Source organism: Hordeum vulgare, chromosome 5H (assembly GCF_904849725.1).
Source record: "Hordeum vulgare subsp. vulgare chromosome 5H, MorexV3_pseudomolecules_assembly, whole genome shotgun sequence".
Taxonomy (NCBI): domain Eukaryota; kingdom Viridiplantae; phylum Streptophyta; class Magnoliopsida; order Poales; family Poaceae; genus Hordeum; species Hordeum vulgare.
The window spans coordinates 551,322,157-551,344,591 of NC_058522.1; the positions used below are offsets into that span (position 1 = coordinate 551,322,157).

At 45.3% G+C, this 22,435-nt stretch overlaps 1 protein-coding gene and 1 pseudogene across 1 annotated transcript; one reads left to right on the top strand and one right to left on the bottom strand.

The window, feature by feature from the left end:
- The window catches only part of LOC123397257, a 57,692-nt pseudogene extending 44,122 nt beyond the window's left edge, over nucleotides 1–13,570 (top strand).
- A 3,392-nt stretch (nucleotides 13,571–16,962) lies between these two features.
- On the bottom strand, nucleotides 16,963–20,880 carry LOC123452799 (transcription factor BHLH089-like). The gene is made up of 6 exons (XM_045129517.1): nucleotides 20,495–20,880; nucleotides 18,309–18,503; nucleotides 18,098–18,163; nucleotides 17,864–17,932; nucleotides 17,698–17,775; nucleotides 16,963–17,412 (listed from the first exon to the last, which is right to left on the bottom strand). Exons 1-6 carry the CDS (start codon nucleotides 20,705–20,707, stop codon nucleotides 17,278–17,280), a joined length of 756 nt encoding a protein of 251 aa, XP_044985452.1. The 5' UTR covers nucleotides 20,708–20,880; the 3' UTR covers nucleotides 16,963–17,277.
- Between the last annotated feature and the right edge of the window lie 1,555 nt (nucleotides 20,881–22,435).

The following is a 22,435-nucleotide window of genomic DNA, read 5'->3' on the forward strand; positions in this document are numbered from 1 at the left end:
GACACTTTCAGAGGTACCCGTAGTGCACCTTTATAGTCACCCAGTTACGTTGTGACATTTGATACACCCAAAGCACTCCTACGGTATCCGGGAGTTGCAAAATCTCACGGTCGAAGGAAAACACACTTGACATTAGAAAAGCTTTAGCAAACGAACAATACGATCTAGTGCTGTGCTTAGGATTGGGTCTTGTCCATCACATCATTCTCCCAATGATGTGATCCCGTTATCAATGACATCTAATGCCCATGATCAGGAAACCATGATCATCTATTGATCAACGAGCTAGCCAACTAGAGGCTTGCTAGGGACACATTGTGATCTATTTATTCACACATGTATTACTGTTTCCTGTTAATACAATTATAGCAAGTACGATAGACGATTATCATGAACAAGGAAATGTGATAATACCCATTTTATTATTGCCTCTAGGGCATATTTCCAACAGTCTCCCACTTGCACTAGAGTCAATAATCTAGTTACATTGTGATGTATCGAACACCCATAGCATTATGGTGTTGATCATGTTTTGCTCGACGAAGAGGTTTAGTCAACGGGTCTGCAATATTCAGATCCGTGTGTACTTTACAAATATCTATCACTCCACTTTGGACATGGTCTTGGATGGAGTTGTAGCGGCGTTTGATGTGCTTGGTGTTCCGGTGAAACCTGGGCTCCTTGGCTATGGCAATGGCCCCAGTGTTATCACAGAAGAGCGTCATTGGACCCGACGCGCTTGGAACCACTCCAAGGTCGGTGATGAGCTCCTTCATCCAAATTCCTTCATGAGCCGCTTCTGAAGCAGCTATGTACTCCGCTTCACATGTAGATGCTGCCACGACTTCTTGCTTGCTGCTGCACCAGCTCACCGTCCCACCATTCAAAACGTATACGTATCCGGTCTGTGACTTAGAGTCATCCGGATCTGTGTTGAAGCTAGCATCGACGTAACCCTTTACGACGAGCTCTTCGTCACCTCCATAAATGAGAAACATCTCCTTGGTCCTCTTTAGCTACTTAAGGATATTCTTGACCGTTGTCCGGTGTTCCATACCGGGATCACTTTGGTACCTCCCTACCAAACTTATGGCAAGGTTTATATTAGGTCTGGTACACAGCATGGCATACATTAGAGAGCCTACGGCTGAAGCGTAGGGGACAGTACTCATCTTCTCTCTATCTGCTGCCGTGGTCGGTGACTGAGTCTTACTCAACCTCATACCTTGCAAAACTGGCAAGAACCCCTCCTTTGAGTTTTCCATATTGAACTTCTTCAATATCTTGTCAAGGTATGTACTTTGCGAAAGACCTATGAGGCATCTCGATCTATCTCTATAGATCTTGATGCCTAATATGTATGCAGCTTCTCCAAGGTCCTTCATTGAAAATCTCTTGTTCAAATAGGCATTTATGCTCTCCAACATCTCTATGTTATTCCCCATCAATAATATGTCATCCACATACAGTACGAGGAAAGCTACAGAGCTCCCACTCACTTTCTTGTACAGACAGGCTTCTCCGTAAACCTGTATGAACCCAAACGCTTTAATCACCTCATTGAAGTGAATGTTCCAACTCCGAGATGCTTGCACCAGCCCATAGATGGAGCGCTGGAGCTTGCACACTTTGTTAGCACACTTAGGGTCGACAAAACCTTCTGGATGCATCATATACAACTCTTCCTTAAGATTCCCATTAAGGAACGATGTTTTGACGTCCATTTGCCAAATTTCATAGTCATAAAAGGCGGCAATTGCTAACATGATTCGGACTGATTTCAGCTTCGCTACAGGAGAGAAAGTCTCTTCGTAGTCAACTCCTTGAATTTGTCGAAAACCCTTTGCGACAGGTCGAGCTTTATAAACGGTCACATTACCGTATGCATCAGTCTTTTTCTTGAAGATCCATTTATTTTCTATGGCTCGCCTGTCATTAGGCAAGTCCACCAAAGTCCATACTTTGTTTTCATACATGGGTCCTATCTCGGATTTCATAGCTTCAAGCCATTTGTTGGAATCCGGGCCCGCCATTGCTTCTTCATAGTTCGAAGGTTCACCATTGTCTAACAGCATGATTTCCATCACAGGGTTGCCGTACCACTCGTGCGAAGCGTGCCCTTGTGGACCTTCGTGGTTCAGTAGTAACTTGATCCGAAGCTTCATGATCATTATCATTAACTTCCTCTTCAGTTGGTGTAGGCACCACAGGAACAATTTCCCGCGCTGCGCTACTTTCCGATTCGAGAGGGGGTGTAATTACCTCATCAAGTTCTACTTTCCTCCCACTTACTTCTTTCGAGAGAAACTCCTTCTCTAGAAAGGATCCGTTCTTGGCAACAAAGGTTTTACCTTCGTATCTAATATAGAAGGTATACCCAATAGTTTCCTTAGGGTATCCTATGAATACGCATTTCTCCGTTTTGGGTTCGAGCTTCTGTGGTTGAAGTTTCTTCACATAAGCATCGCAGCCCCAAACTTTAAGAAACGACAACTTAGGTTTCTTGCCAAACCATAGTTCATACGGTGTCGTCTCAACGGATTTAGACGGTGCCCTATTTAAAGTGAACGCTGCAGTTTCTAATGTGTATCCCCAAAATGATAGCGGTAAGTCGGTAAGAGACATCATAGATCGTACCATATCTAATAGAGTGCAATTACGACGTTCAAACACTCAGTTCCATTGCGGTGTGCCAGGCGGCGTCAGTTGTGAAACGATTCCACACTTCCTTAGGTGTGTGCCAAACTCGTGACTCAAGTATTCTGCTCCACGATCAGATCGTAGACACTTAATTTTTCTGTCACGTTGATTCTCGACCTCACTCTGAAATTCCTTGAACTTTTCAAACGTCTCAGATTTGTGCTTCATGAAGTAGATATACCCATACCTACTCAAATCATCGGTGAGAGTGAGAACATAACGATAGCCACCGCGAGCTTCAACGTTCATTGGACCACACACATCAGTAAGTATTATTACCAATAAGTTGGCCGCTCTCTCCATTATTCCTGATAATGGAGTCTTAGTCATCTTGCCCATGTGGCACGGTTCGCATGTGTCAAATGATTCAAAGTCAAGAGACTCTAATAGTCCATCAGTATGGAGCTTCTTCATGCGCTTAACACCGATATGACCAAGGCGGCAGTGCCACAAGTATGTGGGACTATCATTATCAACTTTACATCTTTTGGTACTCACACTATGAATATGTGTAACATCACGATCAAGATTCATCAAGAATAAACCATTCACCAGCGGAGCATGACCACAAAACATATCACTCATATAAATAGAACAACCATTATTCTCTGACTTAAATGAGTAGCCGTCTCGCATTAAGCAAGACCCTGATACAATATTCATGCTCAAAGCTGGTACTAAATAACAATTATTAAGGTTTAAAACTAATCTCGATGGTAGATGTAGAGGTAGCGTGCCGACGGCGATCACATCGACCTTGGAGCCATTCCCGACGCGCATCATCACCTCGTCCTTGGCCAGTCTCTGCTTATTCCGTAGTTCCTGCTTTGAGTTGCAAATGTGAGCAACAACACCGGTATCAAATACCCACGAGCTACTACGAGCGCTGGTAAGGTACACATCAATAACATGCATATCACATATACCTTTAACGTTGCCGCCCTTCTTGTCCGCTAAGTACTTGGGACAGTTCCGCTTCCAGTGACCTTTTCCCTTGCAATAGAAGCACTCAGTCTCATACTTGGGTCCATTCTTTTTATTCTTCCCAGCATCTGGCTTACCGAGCGCGGCAACTGCTTTGCCGTCTTTCTTGAAGTTCTTCTTACCCTTTCCCTTCTTGAAACTGGTGGTCTTGTTGACCATCAACACTTGATGCTCTTTCTTGATTTCTACTTCTGCAGACTTGATCATCGAGTACAACTTGGGAATGGTCTTCTCCATCCCTTGCATGTTGTAGTTCAGCACAAAACCTTTGTAGCTTGGTGGGAGAGACTGGAGGATTCTGTCAATTATAGCATCATCCGGAAGTTCGACTCCAAGTGAAGTCAGACGACCGTGTAACCCAGACATTTTGAGTATGTGCTCACTGACAGAACTGTTCTCCTCCATCTTACAGCTAAAGAAATTGTCGGAGACTCCATATCTCCCGACACGGGCATGAGCTTGAAAAACTAGTTTCAGCTCTTGGAACATCTCATATGCACCGTGTTGCTCAAAACGCCTTTGGAGCCCCGTTTCCAAACTGTATAACATGCCACACCTAACCAGAGAGTAGTCATCGCTCCGCGTTTGCCAGACGTTCAGAATGTCCTAGGCTGCTGCGGGAGCGGGAGGGTCACCTAGCGGCGCATTAAGGACATAAGCCTTTTTAGCTGCTTCAAGGATGAGCTTTAAGTTGCGAACCCAGTCCGCATAGTTGCTACCAACATCTTTGAGCTTGTTTTTCTCTAGGAATGCGCTGAAATTGAGGTTGATGTTGGCCATCTACAATATTTATAAAGACAACTTTTAGACTAAGTTCATGACAATTAAGTTCATTTAATCAAATTAAGTATGAACTCCCACTTAAATCGACATCCCTCTAGTCATCTAAGTGATACATGATCCATGTTGACTAACCCGTGTCCGATCATCACGTGAGACGGACTAGCCATCATGGTGAGCAATTTCATGCTGATCGTATTCAACCATATGACTCATGTTCGACCTTTCGGTCTCTTGTATTCGAGGTCATGTCTGTACATGCTAAGCTCGTCGATTCAACCTAAGTGTTTCGCGTGTGTAAATCTGGCTTACACCCATTGTATGCGAACGTTAGAATCTATCACACCCGATCATCACGTGGTGCTTCGAGACAACGATCCTTCGCAACGGTGCACACTTAGGGGAATACGTTCTCGAAATTTTAAGAGGGATCATCGTATTATGCTACCGTCGTTCTAAGCAATAAGATGAAAAACATGATAAACATCACGATGCAATCATATAGTGACATGATATGGCCATTATCATCTTTACTCTTTCGATCTCCATCTTCAGGCATCGCATGATCATCATTGTCACCGGCGTGACACCATGATCTCCATCATCGTGTCTCCGTGAAGTCGTCACGCCAACTACTACTATCACTACTAATATAGCTAACCGTTAGCAATGAAGTAAAAGTAGTAAGCACATGGCGTTGCATCTCATACAATAAATTAAGACAACTCCTATGGCTCCTGCCGGTTGTCATACTCATCGACATGCAAGTCGTGAAACCTATTACAATAACATGATCATCTCATACATCATACATGCAACATCACAACTTTGGCCATATCACATCACATGTCAAACCCTGCAAAAACAAGTTAGACGTCCTCTAATTGTTGTTGCAAGTTTTACGTGGCTGATTTCGGTTTCTAGCAAGAACGCATTCTTACCTACGTGACAGCCACAACGATGATATGCCAAAGCTATTTACCCTTCATAAGGACCCTTTTCATCAAATCCAATCCGACTAGAGTAGGAGAGACAGACACCCGCTAGCCACCTTTATGCACGGTGTGCATGTCTGTCGGTGAAACCAGTATCACGTAAGCGTATGTGTAAGGTCGGTCCGGGCCGCTTCATCCCACAATACCGCCGGAAAAGAATAAGACTAGTAGCGCCAAGCAATTGACAAATCATCGCCCACAACCTTTTGTGTTCTACTCGTGCATAGAATCTACGCATAGAAAACCTCGCTCGGATGCCACTGTTGGGTAACGTAGCATAAATTCAAAAAAATTCCAACGCATATTCAGATCTTCCTATGGAGAGACCAGCAACTAGAGAGGGGTGAGTGCATCTTCATACCTTTGAAGATCACTAAGCAGAAGCGTTGCTAGAACGCGGTTGATGGAGTCGTACTCGCAGCGATTCAGATCGCGGTGAGATTCCGATCTAGTGCCGAACCACGGCACCTCCGCGTTCAACACACGTGCAGCCCGGTGACGTCTCCTGCACCTTGATCCAGCAAGGATGAGGGAGAGGTTGGGGAAGATCTCCGGCAGCACAATGGGGTGGTGTCGATGGAGAGACGAGGTCTCCCGACAGGGCTTCGCCAAGCACCATGGGAGGAGGAGGAAGGAGGAGAGCAGGGCTGCGCCGAGGGGAGAAGAAACCGTGTGCAAAACAGCCCCAAACCACTACGTATTTATAGGAGGAGGGGAGGTGTAATGCCCCAAGTGTAGAACCTTCCCTATTTGAAACCTGTTGCATGTGGGTCCACCTTGTCAGAGATTATGATGTTAAGTTGGTTCCATGATTTCATGTGGTTTCCTTACTATCTCCTTCTCATGCATGCATGCATAGCATATCATTGCATGCCCTTTTTCTTGTGTTGTGCACTATGATTTTCATGTGGTATTTGTGGTCATGATGTTGGATGTGATCTTGTGATAACATATGGTGATGGTGTGTAGAAATAGTGGTTGCTTGGGGATTCCAAAGATCTTTGCAATTTCAAACCTTTTCCTCTCCTTTTATCTCATGTTCAAAAATTCCTTCTTCCCAGCAGCAACTTAAAAATGTCTTGAGCCTAAAGGTTTTTGTGGAGATGTTGATGTGAGGAGGGAGAGGTTGGGGAAGATCTCTGGCAGCACGACGGCGTGGTGTCGATGGAGAGACGAGGTCTCCCGGTAGGGCTTCGCCAAACATCATGGGAGGAGGAGGAAGGAGGGGAGCAGGGCTGCGCCGAGGGGAGAAGAAACCGTGTGCAAAACAGCCCCAAACCCCTAGGTATTTTTAGGAGGAGGGGAGGGTGGTGCCACCCCTAGGGTTTCCCCCTAGGTGGTGCGGCAGCCCCCCCAGATGGGAGGTGCGGCAGCTAGGGCACGGGGAGGGGGTGGCGCACCCCTTAGGTGGGCCTTAGGCCCACCAGCGCCAGGGTTTCCCCCCCCCCCTCTCTCCCTCCTGCGCCTTGGGCCTCTTGTGGGAGGCGCACCAGCCCACTTTGGGCTGGTTGCCCTCCCCCCTTTGGCCCATGCTACCTCTTGGGCCTGGTGGCCCCTCCCGATGGACCCCCGGGACCATTTTCGGTGGTCCCGGTGGTCCCGGTACGCTACTGGTGACGCCCGAAACATTTCCGGTGTCCAAAACCATCCATCTTATATATCAATATTTACCTCCGGAGCTCCTCGTGACGTCCGGGATATCATCCGGGACTCCGAACAACTTTCGGTAACCTCGTATAACATTTCCCTATAACCCTAGCGTCATCGAACCTTAAGTGTGTAGACCCTACGGGTTCGGAAAGCATGCAGACATGACCGATATGTTCTTTGGTCAATAACCATCAGCGGGATCTGGATACCCATGGTGGCTCCCACATGTTCCACGATGATCTCATCGGATGAACCATGATGTCAAGGATTCAATCAATCCCGTATACAATTCCCTTTGTCTGTTGGTATAGAACTTGCCCAAGATTCGATCGTCGGTATACATATACCTTGTTCAATCTCGTTACCGGTAAGTCTCTTTACTCGTTCCGTAGCACGTCATTGTGTGACCAACTCCTTAGTCACATTGAGCTCATGATGATGTTCTACGGAGTGGGCCCAGAGATACCTCTCCGTCACACGGAGTGACAAATCCCAATCTTGATTCATACCAACCCAACAGACACTTTCAGAGGTACCCGTAGTGCACCTTTATAGTCACCCAGTTACGTTGTGACGTTTGATACACCCAAAGCACTCCTACGGTATCCGGGAGTTGCACAATCTCACGGTCGAAGGAAAAGACACTTGACATTAGAAAAGCTTTAGCATACGAACAATACGATCTAGTGCTATGCTTAGGATTGGGTCTTGTCCATCACATCATTCTCCCAATGATGTGATCCCGTTATCAATGACATCTAATGCCCATGATCAGGAAACCATGATCATCTATTGATCAACGAGCTAGCCAACTAGAGGCTTGCTAGGGACACATTGTGATCTATTTATTCACACATGTATTACTGTTTCATGTTAATACAATTATAGCAAGTATAATAGACAATTATCATGAACAAGGAAATATGATAATAACCATTTTATTATTGCCTCTAGGGCATATTTCCAACACCTCCTCCCCGCCCTCATCCTCCATCCTCCTCCCCACCCTCATCATCCATCTCTCCTTTTCCTCTCCACTACACTCGTCGCCCTCGTAGTGAAGATGATCCTACTGAAGCGCCCTCCACTTCCAGAGCGCCTCCCCCCCCCCCCCGGTTTATAACCTTCGTGCTCGGCCTCGCCCCCCACCTAATCGTGATTCTCCTGACCATTATGGTTTGTCTGTTGTGGTTGAGCTCACTTCCTATCGGGCTGCCATGACTCAACCTGAATGGCAGCTTGCGATGGTCGAGGAGCTTGCTGCCCTTGAGTGCAATGGCACCTGGGATCTGGTTTCCCTTCCTTCCGGTGTTCGTCCCATCACCTGCAAGTGGGTCTATAAGATTAAGACTCGCTTTGATGGTTCCCTTGAGCGCTACAAAGCTCGTCTTGTGGTTCGTGGTTTTCAGCAGGAGCAAGAACGCGATTATGATGAGACATTCGCTCATGTAGCCCACATGACCACTGTCCGCACTCTCCTTGTTTTGGCTTCTGTTCATCATTGGTTTGTGTCTCAACTTGACGTCCAGAACGCTTTTCTCAATTGTGAGTTGCGTGAGGAGGTTTATATGCAACCACCACTGAGGTACCATGCTCTTGATAGTATGGTCTGTTGACTTCGACGCTCCCCTTATGGTCTAAAACAGGCCCTCGCGCCTGGTTTGAGTGTTTCACCTCTGTGGTGACTGTCGCGGGCTTCTCTCCCAGTGATCATGACCCCGCGCTGTTTGTTCACGCGTCTCCTCATGGTCGGACTCTTCTCCTTCTCTATGTTGACGACATGATCATCACTGGCGATGACTCCAACTACATTGCCTTTGTTTAGGCCCACCTTCGCGTCCAGTTCCTCATGTATGATCTTGATCCCCTTTGCTATTTTCTTGGGATTGAGATTTCTTCGACCCTTGATGGCTTCTTCATCTCCGAGGGAAAATATATTTAGGATCTTCTTGCTCGCTTCGCTCTCGGTGATGAGCGCAATGTTGTGACACCTATGGAGCTCAACATTCAGCTTCGTGCTTCTGACGGTGACCCTCTTCCTAATCCCACTCGCTATCGCCACCTCGTTGGGAGCCTTGTCTATCTTGTTGTTACGCGTCCTGACATCTCCTATCATGTCAACATTCTCAGTCAGTTTGTTGCAGCCCCCACCTCTGTCCACTATAGTCACCTCCTCCGTGTTCTACGATATCTTCGTGGGCACGATCTCTCATATCCTTTTCGTTCCCCGCTCACTCGAGCTCCAGGCCTACTCTGATGCTACGTGGGCTAGTGATCCCTCTAATCGCCGCTTGCTATCTGCTTACTGTGTATTCCTTGATGGCTCTCTTATTGCCTGGAAGACCAAGAAACAGGTTGCAGTTTCTCGCTCGAGTACCGAGGCTGACTTGCGTGCGATGGCTATGCTGACGCCTGAGGTGATCTGGTTATGATGGTTACTTGAGGACTTTGGTGTGCTTGCTACTACATCGACTCCCTTACTGTCACACAGCACGGGTGCTCTCAGTATCGCGCGAGACCCGGTGAAGCATGAGCTCACCAAGCACATCGGTGTGGATGCCCACTTTGTGCGTGTTGCTGTGCAGGATCAGACCCTCGCTCTTCACTATGTGCCCTCTGGGTTACAATTAGCAGACTTCTTCACGAAGACACAGAATCGAGCGCAGCATAGGTTCTTTCTCTCCAAACTCAGTGTTGTTGACTCACCATGAGTTTGAGGAGGGGGGGGGGGGGGGGGGTAGATGTGTATAGCCCCTTTTCTGTATATCCCATTGTATAAGATGTTTTCTTGCACTTTTATCACATGTACATATACTAGCCTTTGGCCCCTGTGAATGTTAGTTGCTCATTCCTAACAATTCATTGATATGGACACCCTTCACTGATCAGGCAGTTGACCTTCAATTCTTCGGTTAAGCTGCAACATCAATTCTACCTCCTAGTATCTGAAATTATCAGAAATTTGCTTTCTAATTCGGTTTTGTTTTGGTGGCATGGGTTTCCTCCCTTTGTTGCCAAATGGGGTAGAAACTTCTCCCGTGCTGGCTGGGGCGGATCCAGTGTGTTCGTGAAATTGCCCCCTAGGGGTTTCTCACCCTGAATTTTCCTTACCTTACTAGCACCAAACACAGCCTCAGTGGTCGAAAAAATTCCAGGGTTTGTTCTTACGATTTTTTGTTTCCAAGGATTGGGTCGGACAACCCCTTCTCCCACCGCACCAAACAATTCCTACAACTAGTAGTACCAAACCTGTAAAATATTGCATCGACATGTATTTTACAACTAGTAGTATGATAAATCCAAATGGACTGACTGGTTTAGGATGTTTCCAAGTAGGAACATTATTCCACAATGTGGACAATCATTCAGACCATACATTTTATTGTTCATTTGGTAGGTAGCTGATTCATTTATTTTGACCCCTTCACGGATCAGGCTTTCTCATAAAGAGTTGACCATCTGTTCCTTCTTCCACATCCACTCCATGGCGATTTGTGCTACAACGAGCCTTCAACTATGAGAAAGATGCTTCATTAACTGTATTGCCGCATCAATTCCTAAGAGGTATGTTGGGCTCAACCACGACTATCTTTATATCTTACTGAATTTTTACAATTTCTTCAGTGGATAGTTCTCTACAGGTTTGTATTTTGACATTCTGATTCTTCGATTATATGCTTCAGTAGGTTTCTATCTCTTCTGCTAGTCTTATTTCTTCTCCCTGTCAGAAAGCATTTAACTGCTTTTCTTTTGGTTTGCACCCAAAGCTCCAGTTAGTACCATGGCAGAACTGAACAATAGTGATTAATTTTGCTCTCTCCTTTGACCTTTTCTTATGCATGTATTCCCTGCATCGATGAAGCCCAGCAACAAATTAATTGATTTTCTTCAATTTTGTGCAAATTACTGAAGAAGCATCCTAGGTTTATTATAATTATTAAAACGTGACAATGTTTATTCTTCACCATCGGGGGACTATGTTCTGTTATTCAGTAGGCGAAATTGAGCACTCTTATTCTCTTGATATATGTGTTGGACTGAAATCAATTCTTACTCCATGTTTTGTTCAACTTCCTACCCTTCAGCAGCCAAAGGAGATATTTTTATGACAAACTATCTTTAAAACAACACACATCAATATTTTCGTCACTGCATAGGCATCTGATATGGCCACAAATCACTTGGCAATCATTGACTCTGCAAAGTACTCTTATGTTGTTGATACCTCTGGTTATCTGGGATCAGAGTTTCACACTTTTGGAAACTGTTTTTCAGGTCTCAAGTCCATATATCCAGCATACTAGTCAAAGATAACCAGTATACTCAGTCTTTGCTACTTTACTTTCATATAAGATGGATCTTCGAGAAAGTACGGTGACAGAAATGATCCAAAGGGATCACAGATCAAAGTGGTTATCATACAACAATCATAACATAAAATGCTTTGCCGAGGGTGAGATAAGAGAAATTACCAGCAACTACAAAACTATCATTGGAAAAGGCGGCTTTGTAGAAGTTTACAAAGGTGTTCTCCAAGATGGAACAACAGTTGCAGTCAAGAAATTTATGTGTAATGCAGAAGAAAATTTTGCCAAAGAGCTGAAAGTCCACTGTGAAATCAACCACAAAAATGTAGTTAGGCTCATAGGCTACTGTGCCGAGGAAATTGCCCTAATGATAGTCAGTGAGTACATATCGAAAGGGAACCTCAACGATGTTCTTCACCATGAACGCATTCCCATCACATTGGATACACGATTGCGTATTGCGGTGGAGTGTTCAGAGGCATTGTGCTACATGCATTCACAAATGTATACTCAGATCATTCATGGTGATATCAAGCCTGCTAATATACTATTAGATGACAACTTCAATGCAAAAATATCTGACTTTGGAATATCAAGACTTGTCAACACAGATGCAACCCTTTTCACTGAGCGTGTAATAGGGAGCATAGGTTACATGGACCCTTTGTTTGCTCGCACTGGGCGTCTCACCTCGAAGAGTGATGTTTACAGTTTCGGAATTGTTCTGGTTGAATTGATCACAAATAAAAAGGCAACAATAAGAAATGGGGAGACCGGCATAGTTGAATGTTTCACCCAAGCTCTTGCAACAGGGAAGAGAAAGGTGAGAGAGCTGTTTGATGTGGAAATCTCAAGCCAGGACGACATGAAGGTTCTTGAAGGGGTTGCAAAGCTAGCAGGACAATGTTTGCGGATGGAGATGGATAGACGCCCTGAGATGAGAGATGTGGCAGAACGTCTTCGGGTGCTTAGGAAAACTCAAGTTCAAGGAAAACAAACTGTTTTTCTTTGGGGTGAAGGAACAAGCCAGCACCCCAAACCAACTGGCAATCTTCTAGTTCAGTCACGCAACAATCTTTGCCATACAACGTGTGCCGGCATTTCTCACTCAGGGACATAAAATCCGCGACAAGGAACTTTGATAAGTCGCACCTTATTGGTCTGGACTTATTTGATAAAGTTTACTATGGAGTGATTGATGGAGGAGCAACAAAGGTGGCTATCAAACGGGGCAGGCTTGAGCAGGATGTGAGTATGTTCCAGACAGAGATAGCGATGCTGGCAAACCTCTGCCACCATCATGTCATATCACTGGTCGGTTACTGCAAAGAGAACAACCAGAGGATACTGATCTACGACTACATGGCTCGTGGCACCCTGTGTGAGAACCTTTACGCTAACAAAACGGATGAGCCACTGCTTACTTGGACGCAGCGTCTAGACGTCTGCATCGGTGCTGCTCGTGCCCTGCACTACCTTCATGAGTGTTCCGTCATCCCTAATGATGTGTCGACGACGAAGATTCTACTAGATGAGAGATTGGTCGGCAAGTTTTCAAGTAAAGTCTCACTATGGCGGGATGCCATGGATGTGACCCCCACACTGCGTATGGGACGTCTGGGTTGTGTCGATCCTGAATTTTACCGCACTGGGCAACTAACACAGAAATCCAATGTGTATTCTTTTGGTGTCGTGCTGTTTGAGGTTTTGTGTGCTCGGGCTGCTTATGATCGTAGTCTTCCAGAAAGACAAGCTATTCTGGTAGAATGTTTCGTTGATTGCCAGAAGAAGGGAATCCTTCATCTGATTATTGATCCCTATCTTGAAGGAAAGATTGCTCCACAGTGCTTGAAGAAGTTTGTGGAGATTGCTGAGAACTGTGTTAATGATCATGGTATCAACCGCCCTACAATGCAAGAAGTGATTGAGAACCTGGAGTTGTGCCTCACAGAACAAAGAGGAAGCCTTGATGATGAGACGCCACACGATGATGACACTAATGGTCCTTCAAGGGCAGAACGCCGGCTGAACCTGGAGATGTGCCTTGCAGAATACGATGAGTCCAGCCACCGCAATTTGGTATCAACCTTCGAATATGATGGTGCTTCTGATGGTGGTGTGGATTCCGATTCCGAATTGCTAATGCCACGATGAGCAGGCAGTAAGTGGTCACCAATTTTCCTACTGCCAATGCTCTCTCCACCGACAGATCATGCCAGAGAATTACTCCATACATGTAGACTGCAATTTCTGTCCCTTTCTTTACTGAAGCGAGCATTTTGTGTTATGTCTTTCTTCATGCTTTTCGCTATCGGGGTGTTGTGATGGATTTGTCAGGCCGTTCACCTGCACTATTACGTTTTCAGAAGGGTTATCCCCAGTCCCTTTGCCTGCAGACGTAGGTTTAAGGAGGAGCTTCAGTGGTTACTTCTAAGAGCAAAAAGAAAATCATGTGCTACTCTGGGCTCAGACTTTCAGATAAGCAGAGCAGAGCAGGGCAGGGCATGTTTATGATTCAAATTCTGTAATTAATTGGGACGGTGATCCGTCTAGTTTTATTATGCCGGACACATTATCTTTGATGTAACGGTGATTTGAAGTTAATAAAGTGTGCCCCAGGGCATTTCCTAAAAAAAATCAAAATCAGAGCGGAGCAGGGCATGACGCAAAGATAGCTTTCTCTGCTGTTGTTGCATTTGTTTTTCATACTCCCTACTTTTTCTTTGGTTAGGTTATTTGTCTGTAAATGATTTGCCAATAACCTAACCAATGAAGCATAAGCTTTCCAAAGAAAATCATTTACAGACACAAAACTAGGCAGGACTTAGAGCTTGAAGATGATACAAAGATAAATAAATATATGTGGACATTAGTGGGGCAGAATGGAGACATAAAAAATATTGAAATCTTGTTGAGATTAAAATGCACCTTATTGATCCAGGGACAAGATCTTGGAGAATTTCCATCCGCTCGGTTATTTCCTCGCGTCGTGCCTGTCAAAATAGTAGAACTTCCAGTGATCAAGGGTGTAGAAGAATAGTCAAAACCAGAAACAGCGCACTGAACTGACCCTTTCTGCAAGGCTATGGCTGTCAGTTGCTTGACCCCTTCTTGCCCTCACATGGATGAAATCTTGCTTTGGTGGCCGAGGATTTTGATCAACAGCCTTACTAGCATTTCTTGGATCACCTTCAGCATCTTTTCTGAAACTGACATTATCATCACTAGGTTTATTTGCCTTGAAACGCTCTGCTTCTGCATCAGTCTGCACATTAAGATTCGACTGACTTTGCAATTAAGACAGACGAGAGAAAGAACAATTACCCTGTTGCTCTCTGCATAAGCTGTGCTACGGGCAAATTTTCTTAGAATATAACAAAATAGTCGACCGCCTTCTGGCCTTCCAAAGTTCCAAGTCAAACAACTATTTAAACTGTCAATCGGCACATAACCAGTCAATATAAGGGGCGAAAAATCATATAATGGCACCAGTAAAATCAAAGATCACATATGACAATAACGATAGCTTGCAGACTATCACCAATATGATGCCTGCTAAAATACCACAGTAGGTTACTAAAATGCAAGTAGAAAGATGCAAAACACTTTGGACCAATAGGTTGTTGGCTCAGTACTTCAGTAGTTAGTGTTGGAGATAGTTTGGCCGGCTCCAAGAGGTTTGACGGGGCCGTCTCATCGGAGAATGCTGCGGACCTGAGTGATCCGCCAATCCGCGGCCTCGGGCATGTACGGAGGCAATCTAAGGCCCAGTGCAAAGGCAAAGATGTTGATGCTCCAACAACATCAACATCAACTCTGAGGGTGTAACTTGAATCTGAAAATTGCTACATGTTATGACTCCAATAATCAGGCCTTCATCTTTGAGGGAAAGACTTTCAGATGACTATGGAAGATGTCGAGCATATCATGGTGTGCCTGCATTGGGCGAAGAGTTTTTTCCATGTAGTCAAGCATCTGTACTATACGAAGAGCTGAAGGTCCTAGTAGAAATAAAATCACTTTGAAAGGGCTTGCTAAAAAAATAGAAAACAACAAGGAGTCAACTTTCATCCGCTCCTATGTGTCCAACAACACAAAGGCACGTCAACACGAAATACCTAGGACTGGTAGCAGCATACAAGAATGACGATGTTAAATTTTACATTCCTCGCTCTTAGTCATCTGATGGCCAGCATCACCAAGTTTAAAGATGGAAGCTCGTATGGAGGGGAACCTTCCATTGCTGCAGGTTAGAAAAGGCTATAACTCTGACGTTTTGTTGTATGATAAATTTTTGGATATTTTTGCTAATTCCAATTGTTGATGATGTAGCCATGGTATTGGGACAAGGTCTGAGCATATGAATTTAACGACACAATTGATTAAAGTCAACAGTCGCACGGTACGTGCTGTCAAACACAACACCACCAAAGGCATCATAGTCCAACCGAGACTGCGCGTCTGACCAAAAGAGGTTCTGCGGATGTCTTTCGCAGTCTTGTGTTGTACCTGTACCAAAATTCAGAATCTCTCTATTCCTGCGCTGCCGTATAGTTCAGCATGTATTGGGCATCAAAACCTTCGATCCTTTGCTTCTTGTACTCGGAGACAAATTTATATAGGTCCGGAGGCACACAACCGAACCGACTTTTGCATCGAAGAGGGCCACGGGTTGGCTGCGGCGGCAATAGGGCTTGGTGACCAGTCGTAGGGATGCAGATGTTGGAGGGGCCGACTCAACAAATCAACGGTGGACCTCTGCAAATGCTAGCCTCTCCGATGAGTAATTTGCACCGTAAAACGACTCGGAACCGACCACCGTAAAAATCGGTTATTCCTTGGTTTTGCCCTGAATAACACACCATTGATCGTACTAGCACCTTGGTTTTTCTCAACTTCAGGATGCGGAAGAACTTACTCCCTCCGTCTCAAAATTCTTGTTTTATGTTTGTATAGATATGAATGTATCTAGTCATGTATTTAGTATTTAGATACATCTATTTTTAGACAAACATAAAACAAGAATTTTGAGACAAAGGGAGTACATGAGAAAGCTGAAGCAGGTCAGAAGCGAGCAGCAGATAAATCGTAGCTTCAGGAGCAGTGCAAATGATGAATGGCTTCGAGCTATTCCCCCATGAACCCTGCGTGTTTTTTGTTTTTTATAAGCTCTTCACCCTCCAGCATCTGAACCATGGGTCAGGGTGTTTCATGTTTGACAGCCACATATTCACATTTGTTGAGATGGTCAAATTTGTGGGGGTTTTTAGGCGCCCAGCTGAATCATTCCCGGTAAAGAAGAATCAAAGTTCCTTACAAGCCAAGAAGATAAAAAAACAACTACACAAGCCATGGGAAAAGGACACGCCTTCGTTTTTGTAGCGCAAAATTTTTGGACTGAAGAATACAAATTCAGCCAAACCCATGGTGGTTACCAATCCAATCTCAGGCAAATCCAACACGTGTTCGTTTGAATTTGATTCTAAAATCAAATAAATAAAATCAGAAAAAGACAAGGTTTAAGCTTTCACAGCCTGACAGAGACCTGAAAAAAAGTCGCTTCCTTTCATCTTACGAATGATTACCAGCTACATAAATCCATGGAATACATGAAGGTTGCGAATACATGAGGAACAGTCCTGAATCCCAAGGTCAAAACAAAAAGGCACCGTGCTCGGCGGTTCTCTCTAAATACATGTCCGACGTCTCTACCAGCAATTACAGCTCCAAAAACTATGAATAAAACCGCATTTGGAACGAGATGGTTGCACAAAAAAATTGATCTACGATATGAAAGTGGGGGTTGATTGGCCGAGGATTCATCGCACGCTTTGTTGGGTGCCACCCTGAATTTGTTCTGCTCATGTCACTCTTTCATAGGTGCCGCCAATCTGCATGTGAAGCCATTCTGAAGCCGGCGAGCCCTGGGCGTACTCTCTTGGTGTTTGTGGGTCAAATGTAAGCCCTGGAGCTGTGTTGTATGTCGGCGCAGCAAACTGCACGTGAGAAGAACAAAAGGTAAACCTTCTGGAGCTAAGATATACTCCCTCTGTACCAACTAGACTAGTTCTCCCCAACTACAAGTATTTAGGTACAGAGGGAGTATTTTGCTGTACACAAACGTGCCAATATAGCATTGGAATATATTGCCAGGAGACGAAACATGAAGTAATATATTGGTGACACAGTTTGAGAAATTAATGAAACGCTGAAGCTAAGATATTTTTCCTTGTAACAGTTATCTTGTTATACTTAGCCATTGAGTTCACGACTTGACTTACATCTTTAGTTGGAAATGTTTCAACTCCGTTGTGAGCATGGGCATGGGCATTAACCGCCTCGAGCTTCATGGACAGGAACTGCAGATGACAGCACTTGTCAACCTATTATTAACTGCACTATAGAGGGCAACACAATTCCATAGAAGCGACAATCTGTGACACATACCTCAATTTGACGTTCCAAAGCTTGGACATAGTTGATTATCTCATCGAGGACTGATGCTTTGCCAATAACCTAACCAAGGACGCATAAGCTTTCCAAAGAAAATCATTTACAGACACAAAACTAGGGAGGACTAAGAGCTTGAAGATGATACAAAGGTAAATGTATATGGCCATTAGTGGGACAGAATGGGAACATAAAAAAAATTGAAAGCTTGTTGATGAGATTAAAATGCACCTTATTACATCCAGGGACAAGATCTTGCAGAATTTTCATCCGCTCGGTTATTTTCTCACGTCGTGCCTGTCAAAGAGAACTTTCAGTGACCATATTTGGAGCCCCTTTAATGGGCAGTGTGAATGTGTATCTATGGGGTGTATAAGAATACTCAAAACTGAAAACAATACATTCGGAATAGTCAAAACTGAAAACAATGCATTGAACTGACCCTTTCTGCAAGGCTATGGCTGTCAGTTGCTTGACCCCTTCTTGCCCTCACATGGATGAAATCTTGTTTTGGTGGCGGAGGATTTTGGTCAACAGCCTTACTAGCATTTCTTGAATCAGCTTCAGCATCTTTTCTGAAACTGCCATTATCATCACTGGATTTATTGGCTTTGAAACGCTTTGCTTCTGCATCAGTCTGCACATTAAGATTCCAGTGAATTAGCGAATAGCAATTAGGACAGACGAGAGAAAGAACGACTAGTCTCTTGCTCTCTGCATAAGCTGGGCATACCAAACTATGGGCATCTTTTCTATACAATATAACAAAACATAATTGTTAACTGCCTTCTGGCCTCACAAGTCAAACAACTATTTAAACTGTCAATAAACACATAACTAGTCAACATAGGGGGGGGGGGGCAAAATCATATAATGGCACCAGTAAAATTAAAGATCACATGTGACAATAACACTGGCTTGCAGACTATTGCCAATAGATGCCTGCTAAAATATCACAGTAGGTTACTGAATGCAGGTAGAAGATGCAAAACATTCTGGACCAATAGGTTGTTGGCTCAGTACATTAGTAGTTAGTGCTGGAGATAGTTGATTGGATATAATTGTTTGTCCATCAACCACCTTTAACCAGCAAGTACATACCAAAAAGTATTGCATTAAAACCGGAGGTACCTAAGACAGAGAACTCTAAAACAAATACTCAAACCAGCTGTCACCCAAAAAACTTGGTCATGGTATATATATTCAACATGCATACTGTTTGTGTAGACAAAAATAACAATGGGGAAATGTTACAAAATAGTGGATGGTTTTATTTTCTAAGTTACTAACACAGCACCCAGATAACAGGGATACCAATATGACTATATTACAGGTTTACAGTGCCAGCAAGATTTCAGCAGTAGAATAGAGCTGACAGTAAGCTGTAGCTACATAAAGAGTATGTTGGACAGTCGAAGTTTTATGGCAAATTCACATCTACTAGTGGTTCAGTAACTTATTCCCCTTGTGACTAGGGATAAAAAGATTGGCAGAATTTGTGCAAAGATAAACTAGTCTTGTTAACTTGAATACTGAGCAGAGCAATCATACACTGTCAACATCAGTGAGCCAAGCCTGACAGGCATTAGCAGTTTAGCACTGATATGGACCAATCTAGAGTACGTACACAGATCACTGTTCAGTACCAAGTTATGACACCTACTTATTATATACATCATTTCAGTTGACAGAAGTTGAGCTGTGAAAGCCACTAGAGGATGTCTTTGACAAAAGTACTCCCTCCGTTTCTTTACTCCGGACGTAAGATTTGTCTTAAGTTAAACTTAGTAAAGTTTCATCCGCAAAAAAAAACTTCATAAAGTTTGACCAAATTTATATTTAAAACTACCAACATCCACAACACTAAAGATCTAGTACGATATGAAAATTATTTCCATGATGCACCTAATGGTATTGAATTGATATTGTGAATGTTGATATTTTTTCCTAATTTTCGTCAAACTTTGCAAAGTTTGATTTGAGACAAAACTTACATGGAGAGTATAAAGACGGAGTGAGTAGAATCTAGGCCAACACCGTGGATATAATAAAGCTGTGGCTAGCTAAAAATAGGAAAACTAGCACTGTGATCAACAGTGTGTTATTACTACAATAATGATGAAAGGTAGCTACAGAGTAATGGTGCCTTTCAGACACCTGGAAATGAGTCTTGTCTACACTCAAACTTAAACACCACTTATGATACCTACTCCCAAGGCATTTGGATTTGTTAATTAGGGAGATCGATAATGTTAACCTTCCAGTACTTCTAGAGAATGTTCTAGTAAATTATGAACCAGCATCCCAAGTCTAGTTACATTCAGGCATCCTCACACGGCAAATGCTAGCTGCAGCCAACAAACCGTATATAGTACAGTTACCAAACCAATCCAAGCTTACCAAAACGGTCATGCTACTAACTTACAAGAACCACAACTACGCCGAATCGAGCACATGAGCAGATCACCGACACCGCCAAGCTGACTGGTGTCCGAAGCGGCCACTCTCAAGAGTCTCAGTTGCAGCAAGCAGCAGAGCAACAATGCGCGAGCCCCCGAATTCCCCTCTCACCAGCCCAGACCCCGCCCCCGCCACACGGATCACAACGGACGCCGAGGAAAAACCTACCAAATCCTGGCCGCCGGAGCCGCCGGAGGTGGAGACGGGCCTGGCGGAGGCGGAGTCGTCCTCGGACGCGGGGGGCTCCCGCTGCCTCCTCCGCGGGCGGCTGCCGCTGCTCTGGCCCGTGACGGCGGAGGACGCCTCGCCCGCGCGCCCGCCGCCGCCGGCGCGGTGCGGCGGGCGCCAGGGCTCGGCCTTGAGCTGCGGGGCGGGCTCCATCGCCCCTTCGCGCGGCGGAGCGCTAGGGTTTCGGCGGGGGGCGCGCGTCCGCGGACGGAGGGGGGAGACCAGATCGGGTGGGGAGGCCGAGGCTGGGGGAGGGGGAGCTCGCCGCGGCACTGACCCACTGTGCACTTGCGCAGGGGAGGGGGGGGGGGAGGGAGGGGTCAGAGAAGACTGGAGGAGAAAGAAAATTAATAAATGCTCGGGATTTGGCCACGCGGTGATTGGCGGGCGTGCGTGGGGGGGCTGCCGCTGGATCTACTCCACTCCACGCGACGCGATCGAATCTGCTCCGTCTGGACGTGCGGGTCGGCCCGGCCCGGCCCGGCCCGGGAGCATGTTGCGCTGCGAGCTGTCATCGGTCGATCGGGTCGGGGGTCGGCGAGCCGAACGGGTGTGGGTCGTCTTCACGTGTACGGTGTGCCCGCGGAAGACGGGCTGGAGACCCGTCCCCGGCAGGGCATCTTCTTGTCTTTCAAATAAAGTTTTTTCTGTCTCTGCTTTTCCTTGTGTAGCTTTTCTCATCTTGTGAAGGGATGGTTGCTATCAAGTGCGCAATCCTTTCTTCAAATGCATTTACTCGGGCTGAGAGTACTTCCAACAACACACGATGCAAAACAGTGAGTATCCAAAAGAAGAAAAAAAAATCGACACCCTCTTCGCCTGCGTCGCCCCCGGGTGCGATGATGGGGGCCAGCGTTAACTGTCGCCAACCTTAGGCCCTTATCCTTCCCCTTCCTCCTCCTCCTCGTCGGATCTTGTTGGCGTTGGAGGGCCAATATGGGCGACAAAGGAGACTCCCCCCCCCCCTTCCATGCAGTGGTCGATGGCACGGATAGGCGCCGTCGTGTGGATGCGCGACACTATGTGGGACGGTGTTTTGCGACGAAGGCATGAAAGTCCATAATTTACATTCAAATTGTTCGTTGCACGTCCTAGAGCCGCCGCTGCGACTTGGAGACACGATATATGAGTTCTTGAAGGTGGTCGCCATTGAGAAAGTTGTCATCACACTATCATCAACAAGAGCTTTAAATAGTCAAATTTAAACGCTAAAGGATCACTATGTCGTGGGGTTCGCACCACTCACGTGGTAGGTCAATTGTATAGCAAAAAGGAAATTTATGAGAGCATTTACAACAAGACATAGCAAATATGTGCCCTTAAAAGCCCGCGTACACTTACCGAACATGTCTTATATGTTGGCTTTCACATCCTATCCCTCGTATTCGAAACCTTAAAACCATGCAAACTACGTAAGATACGATTAGCACACACGAATCAATATTTCATCGCGTGACGAAAGGAGCAGAATTCATCGGGGTTTAACCACGGACAGTGCAAATTCATACTACAAACTACTTAAACATAGATGAAATATAAACATAACGGGGGAAGGGCGAAGGAAATCACCATTTCCTCACCAACCCCTTCCCCTTTCGGTCGTCGACACAGTCGTGCCCCTCCTCCATGTAGGCATTGACGTGCGGAGGTGCGTCGCAATTGAAGCTGGAGGTGGAGTCGTTCGTCTGGTCGGAGTCGGAGCTGCACCTTTCGTCTGATAGCCTATGAAGCAGACGGTCATGCTCCTTCGCATGGAGGGTTGCCTTCGCCTTCACTGTCGCCTCCTTGTTTGCCTTTCGCTTCGACAACTCGATGGTGAGTCGAAGCGCCTTTGGCATTCTTGCGGCGAAGGCGCCGTGCATCCGTTATCGCTGTCATGAG

Bases quoted from the DNA above. Each gene is read 5' to 3' on its own strand.
- LOC123452799 (XM_045129517.1), bottom strand. From the start codon at position 20,707: ATGGAGCCCGCCCCGCAGCTCAAGGCCGAGCCCTGGCGCCCGCCGCAC. The intron at 18,504-20,494 runs GTAGGTTTTTCC...CTTAATGTGCAG, and splicing joins GCTCCGGCGGCCAGGATTTG to ACTGATGCAGAAGCAAAGCG. The intron at 17,933-18,097 runs GTGCATTTTAAT...GTCCTTGGTTAG, and splicing joins TTGTCCCTGGATGTAATAAG to GTTATTGGCAAAGCATCAGT.